Source organism: Malurus melanocephalus, unplaced genomic scaffold, assembly GCF_030028575.1.
Source record: "Malurus melanocephalus ecotype Western Australia unplaced genomic scaffold, MMel_1.1 scaffold_375, whole genome shotgun sequence".
Classification (NCBI taxonomy): domain Eukaryota; kingdom Metazoa; phylum Chordata; class Aves; order Passeriformes; family Maluridae; genus Malurus; species Malurus melanocephalus.
In genome coordinates this window covers 388163-398035 of record NW_026623607.1, presented here as the reverse complement: position 1 = coordinate 398035, position 9873 = coordinate 388163, and the positions used below count along the sequence as shown (strand labels likewise).

Below are 9873 nucleotides of genomic sequence, written 5' to 3'. Positions count from 1 at the left end.
AGCCGGCGATTGGCGCGGCCGCGGCCCGGCCCCGGGCCCGTGCTCCCCCGGCAGGCGCGGCATGGCAGCGCCCGACACGGAGGAAGGGGCGGCCGAGTCCCCGCCGGCGGCAGGGAAGAAAGGGGCGGAGGAGGAGGATGACTTCGGCTACCGGCTCTTCCCGGACCGGAATAAGAAGCCGCAGAGCTTCCTGGTCCGCAGCCTCTTCACCTTCCACAACAAGTGCCAGCTGATGCTGAGGATGACCCTGGAGACGAGTAAGCGCTTCCCCGTCCGCCCGCGGGCCCGGCCCCGGCGCAGCGGGAGTGCTGAGGCGGAACTCGGGCCGTCCGTGGCCACTGGCGGCGGTGACCTTGTGTCGCACCTTCCCCGCGGCGGCCAGAGGGCCCCGAGCAGGTAGCGGGTGGGCTGCTGCTTTAGGAGCACCCTGATTCTGGTTAGACAAGAATTTGAAAGTCGCTGAGAGGTTTGGTGTTGTTTCCCCCACTAGAAGGTTCTTGTTCTTTTTTCCCTGACAAATTAAGATGATTTCAATTCAATCAAATGATGTCAATTTCTGTGCTTTCTTGCCCTTTTCACTGCTTCATGTGGACTGTGAGTGTTAACAAGCAAACTATGGTCACTATAGACTTTTCTATTTATGTTTATTAGTAATAAAATRATGTCAGTATTGACTTGATCCCTGAATAGCATTGACTGTGTCCTGGGCTGCATCAAAAGGACAGTGACCAGCAGGTCGAGGGAGGTGATTGTCMCCCTCTGTTCTGCTCTTGTGAGATCCCACCTGTAGTGCTGCATCCAGCTTTGGTACCCCCAACATAAGAGCATGGAACTGTTGGAGTGAGACCAGAGCAGACCCACCAAGTAGGTAAGGGGGGCTGGAGCACCTCCCGTGTGAAGACAGGCTGAGAAAGGTGGGACTGTTCAACCTGGAGAAGATTGTGTAAAGCCCTCATCTGAAGGGGCCCTGCAGGGAAGCCAGACAGGGTCTCCTCATCAGGAATTGTAGTGATAGGACAAGGASTAATGGGTTCAAACAGAAGCATAGCAAATTTAGGCTACATATACAGAAGAATTTTTTTTACTGTGAGGGTGGTGAGACACTGGAACAGYTGCCCAGAGAAGTTGCAGTTACCCCATCCCTGGGAGTGTTCCAAGGCCAGGTTAGATGGGGCTATGAAGAACTAGGTCTAGTGGAAGGTGTCCTTGCCCAAGGCAGGGCATTGGGACCAAATTATCYTTAAGGTCCCTTCCAACTCAAACCATTGATTCTATATCACTTTACATAGTCTGAGCTGTAGCAGATGCCAGTTTCATTGCATTAGGATTAAATATTGCAAAGTGTGAATTTGCATGTATAGTGCTTTTTGTGGCTTTTTTTCCTTGACTGTCTTTATATTTTGTTTATAGATGATTTTCAAAACTTTTGTCTAGAGAAATTGATTGCAGCAATGTTTTTCTAGATCCATATGCTCGACTTCTCCTTGAGGCTCTGAAGCAGTCTGGTTGGTATGTAAACTGTCTTGTTCTATGTAGTAACATCACTATGATAAGTAGTGACTGAAGTTTTTCAAATTCTTTTCYATAACTTTGTTTGTTTGGGCTTTTCAGCACTGTCTTCAATGACCGGCACTTTTCTTGTGAAAACTGTGATGGCTGTGTCAGTGGCGGTTTTGATGCTGCCACATCTCAGGTAGGTGCTGGACGTAGTCCCCTTTCAGAGTAATACAATTTTTTTAGTGTTTTGTTGCTAGAATTAAATCAACCAATACAGACACATGAGTTAGTCACAAATATAAGATAAATGAAAGACATCCCAGGGTATTTGAACTAGTACACTACAGAATGTTGTGTGATGCTGGTAAAGTTGAAAAACACCAATCTAAGGCCCTAAATGCTGTTAGTGGTCTGTGCTGTCTCTGAGAAGTAAGGGACTTGTTAAACTTGCTGAAAAGATTACCTGTGTCTCTTCTGCAGATTGTTCTGTGTCAGAATAACATTCGCCAGCAATCCCATATGAACCGGGTGGTCACACATGAATTGATTCATGCATTTGATCACTGCCGTGCACATGTTGACTGGTTTAAAAATGTCAGACACTTAGCATGTTCAGAGGTAAGTTAAAATGCTTTGAAGTTCTCATTATTAATTAATTACTGCTTAATAATTGGTGCTTCAGGAGGTGAAATTAAGTGGAGCACGGGCTGGGAGGGATGCCTCTTGTGTACGTGGCACAGGTGTATTCAAATGCTTTTACTTGATTTCTGCTGTAATCTGTATCATTTGTTCAGAATAGCTTATCCTTGTGGCTACATTATAAAAGTGCACACTTGTAACTTGAATTAGGTGGGTTTTTAGCTGTTTCTAAAAATATATATAAAAGRGGTTTTCTTTGTTTGTTTTTGGTCATGAGTTGGTGGATTTGTTTGTTTTTAATGAGAATGTGTTCGATTCCAGACTGTAGATGGAATACATAGATAGTGCACAAGGTTCACCWATAAACAGTATGTGAGATAATCCAAGTTAGGAGTTTAGTACTGACCAAAGCAAATTTCATGAAAATTAAATTCTGTGGAAAAGAGCCGTAGTCACTTACGATCTCTTTATAGATAAAACTTAATGAAGTAATCTTATGTGGTATTAGTAAAGCCATTCTGTATGGCTGTCAGGAACCCACCAAGCCRTTCTCTGATTTGCTGTCTTGATACCTGTGGGGCTATTTCCCTCACATTTTCCTCAGTCCTCTGTCTCAAAACTGCRTTTTTAATCCTTTCTTAAACATGTCATCACAGAGATACAACCAGCAGCAGTAATGGGCTCAACTTTGACTGGTGGTGGGTCTGTTTTAAAACCAAATAAAGCTGGCCCTGTTTGACATGAGGGCAAGCACTTGTCTGGTCTCACAGAAGCCACCCAGCACGCCCCTCGTTTTGCCATGTACAATACAGTAATTCAGTATTATTAACTACCAACTACTTTTTTTTTTGTCCAAGCCTCTACACAGTGCAGAATAAAGCATGTAAGCCTCAAATGTAAATTTTATGTAAAGCAAGATGGTGCCTATTCTTGTTCTTGTTCGGATTATTTGTTTACCTCAGGTCTCGCAATTACTTAATTATATGGTATTTACATTTTTTGTTGACAGTTTTTTCATTCTTACCTTTTTATATTTTCCATGCATTTATTTTCATTCTGGTACTTAATTATAGGAAATCGCATATTATTTACATTTCCTAACGGACTGGGTAGGGTACGGAAATTCAGCAGACAGAAGGAATTCCAGTGTAGAGGACAAGACAGTTAACAAGCTAAAACACACATTCTTACTTAATTGTGGCTTTTTGCAAAACAGATGGGTTACTGCTCTTCTGGGTATTGCAGCAGTAGTCTTTGAAAGGTATGTGCCTTCCTTCCTGGTACTTGTAACAGATTCTGATACAGACTGGGGAGAATATTACCTTCCATGTTCTTCTAGCACTTCATATGTATACATACACACAGACATATAACCTCATTTATGTGAGCTTTAGGGATATGTGAGACGTTGTTCCTGGAGAAACTTGAAGGTTGTTGTAGTAATACTTCACAGTTCACTGAGGCTGAGGTGTTAGTAAAAGGTATTTARGAAGTTAAGATGGCTTGGGAATATTTTCTACCAGCAGTCACYGGAAATACACTGAAGAAAACCATTTGTTACAACTTTTTTGATTTCGTGTTCCTCTGATCTTGTGACTTTTTATTTTTCTCAATAGATTCGAGCTGCTAATCTCAGTGGAGACTGTACACTGATGAATGAAATAGCGAGGTTTAAATTTGGATTGAAAGGGCACCATCAGGTAAAAACTGGATGTTAAAATCTAATCATTTGTTACAAGCCATCTTTACCTACTTGGTCTCAGCCTTCTGCAGTTTCATAGCTCAAAACTATAAAAAAGAAATAGATGCCATATGCTTCCTGTTTCCTCTTAATTAAYATTTAATGATTGATATTAGGGTTTTTTTTCCCACCATGTTATTTTATTGGAGTGAAATTCCTGAATACTTCGTCATGTTTTAAAGTATTACCACTGACAGTGGATGGCTAATGAAACCAAACAAAAAGCAGAGTTCGTGGGAAATGTAGAGGAAATACCTTATCCTCTATGAGTGGGTGACACTCTTTTTAAAAGTCTTTGAAAAATTGAAGGAAGCAGAATGACAGGATTTCTGAACAACCATTCAGCACCATTTCTGTGTGCTAAGTCTTGTAGGAATAAATTTTTGTAAATAGTAATGAAGTCTACAGATTGAGGCCTGAGTAGCTGCTCATGTTAGAGTGGCAGTTAGCTTATAGATGATGTTTACATATTTTTTTATCTTCTGGTAATCAAGCTGTGTTAAGAAAAGTTACCATAAAGAGAGGTATCAAAATTAAGGCCGATAGAGAAGTCATTCCTTTGTTTTACCGCATTTCAGTTTAAAAAGAACCTAACTGGTATTTGTATCTATTTCTTTCTGACGTAGTTTCTCTTGTGTCCAGGTCAAGTTTGGCATTTTTTGTAGGTATTGAGTATGTGTAAAATTTTATTTTAATTCCAGTTCTAGGAGTATCTTTTAATCATCTTATGGTTTAGATGTCCATGGAAAACTAAAGCACATAGTTTACGCAGGATGGAACTAAATAACTAATGGTTATTGCAGGCATTGTTTGCCTCTTCTGTCATACAAAATTATTGCCTATGTAATAGGAGTTAATACTTGACAAAATCTGGGGGAAAAATATGCTAATAATGACAGATTTGTATTTATTTTCACTTTAGACTTGTGTACGAGACAGAGCAATTCGTTCTATTCTGGCTGTTAGAAAAGTTAGCAAAGAAACAGCAGAAAAAGCTGTGGATGAAGTTTTTGATGCCTGCTTCAATGATCTGGAACCTTTTGGAAGAATCCCACACAGCAAAGCAGATGCAAAACGTGCTTACAGAGACTTTCAGAACAGAGATCGCTATTATGCTAATTTGTAAGGGGGGGGGGAAACCACATGAGAAATCACATTRATACCTGATTGTTCTGTAATGTCTGGATTTACAGTCTGTGCCCACAGTTCTGGTGGAAAGGGTAATTCTATCAAATGTATCAATTAATTTTTTAGGCCTTTTTCATGAGCCAACTTCTGTGGAAGTAAATGGGGTAAACGAACAAGACTAAAAACTGTGTTTCCTCACCTGTTACTCYGGAAGGATAATTTAGTATGCCAAATGATTTATCAAATAATGATCTGCACATTTCAATGTGCATTTAATTTTAATCAGTCTGACTGACTTGGTTTCTGAAAGTTTTGCTGTCACTGAATAAATCTTTTCATAATATCTTTATGTTTTCACTGTCTTTGATACACAGTCATGAACTTGATAATATTCATCACTTTAGTTTAAAAGATGGGCACCTGAACTGCAGCTCTAGGGTCTGGATTTAATAACTATGGCTAAGCCAAACTTTAATAACTACCACATTTGTTTTTGAGYGCCTCCTGAAATTTGTGGGCAGTCTAACATTTGTTAGTGGTGGGAAAGCTTTTGTGACTCGAGTCCTTTATGCATAGAATTATTGCTCATGTCCTAATTGTCTCTGGTAGTGGAGGACTGGGTATGATGGTCAGTGTTGCTTTCTCGTGTTCTGTATCCCAATATATTTTGTGACAACAGGACTGTCAGTGTATGAAGCTTTTTCAGATTACTTTTTCAGCATACATAATTGAGATTTGGCTGTGGTGGGCCAACAGACTTGAGCGGGAGTGAAGTACTGAACTGCTCAGAGAAATGTCAGCACATGCACAAATTTCAGGTGCCTGACATGGTGCAGCTGAAAGGGGGAGGTACTCCCAAGTACCTCCAGAATTTGGCAGATTYAAACCTAAGCACAGTCTTCACAAGGACAAAACAGAACACACACAAAGTCCCTGAAAGCTGATTAAGTCCGAATGACCTGAGTTCTGTTTGTGTTGGACTAYGTGTGGGTTGCATTTATTTGCAGGTGTAGCATAATTCATACCTACAGGAACCGTTATCTCTGGGGCTAAGCATTAATGTAGATCCCTCAGAAAGTCATTCCAGTTGTATTTGAGGGATCTTTGTTAAGACATAACTTTTTCCAACTTGTTCTTTCAACATTTTTACAGAATTTCAMATGGAGATTTCATGATCTTATTTTCCCAGGGTAGTTCATCAGTGACATAGTCTCATGGCTGAATATCTGARCTGAAAACAATGGATATAATAACCTAGATACCTAAATAGAGAATTACAATTACTTATGTAATTATCTCCATGGAGAAAATTACACTTTGAATTCTAAGCTTCCCATATCCCATGTAGTCTGTATAGACCTGGGGTTTACAAAATCCTGTGAGGATGAGATGCCTTGAAACAGCGTAATAGTGTGTGTTAATATTCTGTTAACCTTTACTGCTCTTCAAATCACCATTTTAGTCAGTATGATGCATGACGCTGGGTTTTTTTATACTTTTGACACATATTCTSGCAGATAATTCCCTTCATTATACCTTACTAACCAAAGTTCTGCATTAATGAATGTGTGTGTTTGTGTTTATATTGTATATTGACCAAGACATTGTTTGAACATACACATTTGTCTTTATCTGGGAGAAGCTTTATCAAGTCTACTTACAAATGAAAAATAAAGCAATAAAGACTAGAAAATGCAAGCATACAAACTGCTTTCTTTTTTCTTTAGCATTTTTGATAGGTGAACATTATTAAAATCTTGGAAAGAAAGTACTCCAGAGATACCTGCAAGAAATATTGGTAATTAAGGGTACACTGAGCTATRTAGACATAATTATTAAAACAAATGTGTATATCAGTATGAAATAGTTGGAAATCACGTTGGGCAAAAAAATCACAAAATACTGGTTTCACAATTCTCAGAGAAGTAAGGAAGGGGCACAAAAAGAACATGGACTTCTTTTGGCCTGTTTAGAAGCCTGGTAAGCAGGGTACCTTGGGAGGCAATCCTCGAGGGCAAAGGACTCCAGGAAGGCTGGACATTCTTCAAGAAGGAAATCTTCAAAGTGCTGGAGCAGGCTGGCCTGGCTGAACAGAGAGCTTTTGCTGGAACTCAGGAWAAAAAGAGTTGGAAGAAGGGCCAGGCAGCGCAGGAGGGCTACAAGGATGTTATGAGGTATTGCAGCGAGAAAATGAGAAGAGACAAAGCCCAGTTAAAACTTCATCTGACTGCTGCATAAAACACAATAAAAGTGTTTCAATAAATACCTTTGTAACAAAAGGAAGACTAAAGGCAGAACATACGCGCAGCAAGTCGCTAGAAAGCAATCAGGACAGTCTGAGGGGCTTCTTGTCATTCCCTGAGAAAAGGAGGGACAATAATTACATGGAACTTTGCACGCACTGTTTATCAATTCGAGCAATCATTTCATTGCTTCAGGTGCAATTTTAATCTGCATCCTTTCTTCTCATCAAAACAGAGGTTAAAAAACCGAGTAAAAATGCCATGCAAATATGAAAAATTTGTGAATCGATTAAGCAGCAGAGGGAGCTAAAGGACTGTGGAAGAGCATGCTGCTGTGGAAAGTCAGCTCTAGACTATATACAGCTGTTCTCCAGTGTGCAGTTCAGTCTTGGTTTAAATTTCTATTTTAATCAAACTTGCAAACTTTCATATAAAAAGAGGTTAAAAATTAAACTGTATTTCAATCACTTTTTTTTTGTTGTTACTGCAGAATATTTGCTTCTTCCAAGTGCAAAGTGGAGCCCTTAGGGGCATCTTCCCCACTCCCCAKTGTTTCACAGTTGAATGATTTTCTTTCATTTCCATTTTATGTCCTGCTGTTCTCTCCTTGTTTGAGGGAATTACTTCTCCATTAACACATTACACCTGTTCCTCTTCCCTACTCAAATTCTTCCCATGCATGTGTGCCATGAAAGAGTGTTTTAAGATTGCTTAAAGAATCACCAGCAAAGGCATTAGTAAATACAGGTTTAATATGARCGTGACAGCACAACAAAGTTTATTGGCAAGGTTTTCTCTACTGCTTACTAGATGGTTAAAGCAGACCAAGAAAAAGCAACAAGCAAAAATCCAGAGTCAATCAATCTAAACCCTAAAGACCCAACAGCACTTAACAGCATTTGTATTTAATAGTACTTAACAACATTTAACTTAACTTACATTATAATTTCAATTAAACAATTTGGCAAAGGATTCATATAGGATTTGCTATACCACAACAATAATTTACTTACAGACCTAACTTACAAATCTAAAGTACTTAAGAATCTAGGAGTGCAGCATTTCTCTTCTCTCACCTTTGATAAACACACTTGCATGGACTCAGACATTAAAAGTCTGTATAAGGTACCTGTGAAAAATTACCCTGGAAGGTAGTGAGATACTGATTTCGGATGCCTTTCCATCTCCTCAAAGGGCGAAGGTCAAGCCTTGATGAGTGGGGATGTCAGATTTGTTGTCATTCAATGATCCTCCAAGTAGAGCAAATGTGAGAGTTTTCTGTCTCTGAAAAGTATTCTGCACACAGGGAGGCAGCTGGTCACASCCTGCTGTGGTCCAGGAGAGCTTGAAGGGTCTCATTTTAGACTACTGCTTATAGGGCTGTAAGACAGTTTGCTTTAGTCATAATAATGTTTCATCTTGGCCACACTTCAGGTTGGAAACTTTCTTTGAAAATGTGCGAACAAAAATATAACTCCACTTGAGTTTTTATTCAGGCATAAAAAGTGTCCAAGGTACAAAAATGCTCCTGCTTGTTAGGCAGCACAAGTTCCTGGGAGCAGTATTTCTGAAAAGCTCAAGAGTTGCTTAGTCCAGGTCAGGGCTGAGGCTTGACACGCCTTTCTCAGGTCATAATGCAACTTGGAGGTGGGAGGATGCACCACCACAATTTGTGTGTGCAAGTATAGATGGTCTTTCTTCTTTTCCTTTCATCACTAGTTACCTCCTTCTTCTCCCACTGTCTATCTCCAACACACACAAGGGAGAGGGTAAATGAAATTTAATCTGGGGAACCAATCTGCTATGTTACAYGTGTGAGAACGAGGGGTATTTCTTTCCAGGGTCCTCTTTGAATTTCCAKCTCCAAATGCCACAGCACTGGATTTTACTCTGTTAGCTTCACTCTGGTCTGGTGGGAGCCAGCTGGGAGCTCCCAGGAACAGACTGTGAATGTGTAGTTGAATGCCCTTCCCCAGGTTCTGTTTTACAGATCTTCCTTCTCACCTCTGCTCGTATGCCCATGAATAAACTGAGATACCTGGAGGCATCTTGACCGTGTCTCCCCCACTCCTCCTGTGCCCCAGCTCCTGCTACTGTCCTCCTCTGCTCCTCAGCTGCCCTCACACTCCCTGCATCCATGCTGTACTGTCGTTGGTGCCAGCTGGTGCTTCACCACATTTTAGTCTCTTGATTTGACACTTTACTGGAATGCACTTGGGAAACCGTTGGGGAATATGTTTTTTCACCATAGGAACCATAGCAGGGGATGGGTATCACCTGTCAGACCTCATGCTGATACTGAATTGGATTTCTGGCAAGGCTGAATATTCATTCATGGGAACTGAAGCATTGCTGGATATCACAGAATATTTATTACCCTCAGGTTTCACGCCTTCTGCCTTAAACCTTCTGGTATGAGGAGTAGGAGACTAATTACCTATAGGACTGGGAATACAAGAAAAGAAGGTCACAGGTACACATTTCCATCTTGATGCATTTTCTGACTGCTGGATAAAAGCAGAATTAAAAGGACAGCTTCAATATGACAATCCTTTCCTGCTCTTTAGATGCCTCCAATAGAGTGTATTGGTCTGCCAGCCACTGATGGAAGTGGACTGGATATTT

The 9873-nt window shown here is 40.5% G+C and overlaps 1 protein-coding gene across 1 annotated transcript; it reads left to right on the top strand.

Moving 5' to 3' along the window:
* The first annotated feature begins 5 nt into the window (after nucleotides 1–5).
* On the top strand, nucleotides 6–6724 carry ATP23 (ATP23 metallopeptidase and ATP synthase assembly factor homolog). Its single transcript, XM_057378790.1, has 6 exons — nucleotides 6–257; nucleotides 1464–1509; nucleotides 1612–1693; nucleotides 1978–2115; nucleotides 3753–3836; nucleotides 4800–6724. The coding sequence occupies exons 1-6, from the start codon at nucleotides 62–64 to the stop codon at nucleotides 5001–5003; spliced, it is 750 nt and encodes a 249-aa protein (XP_057234773.1). The 5' UTR covers nucleotides 6–61; the 3' UTR covers nucleotides 5004–6724.
* Nucleotides 6725–9873: the final 3149 nt, after the last annotated feature.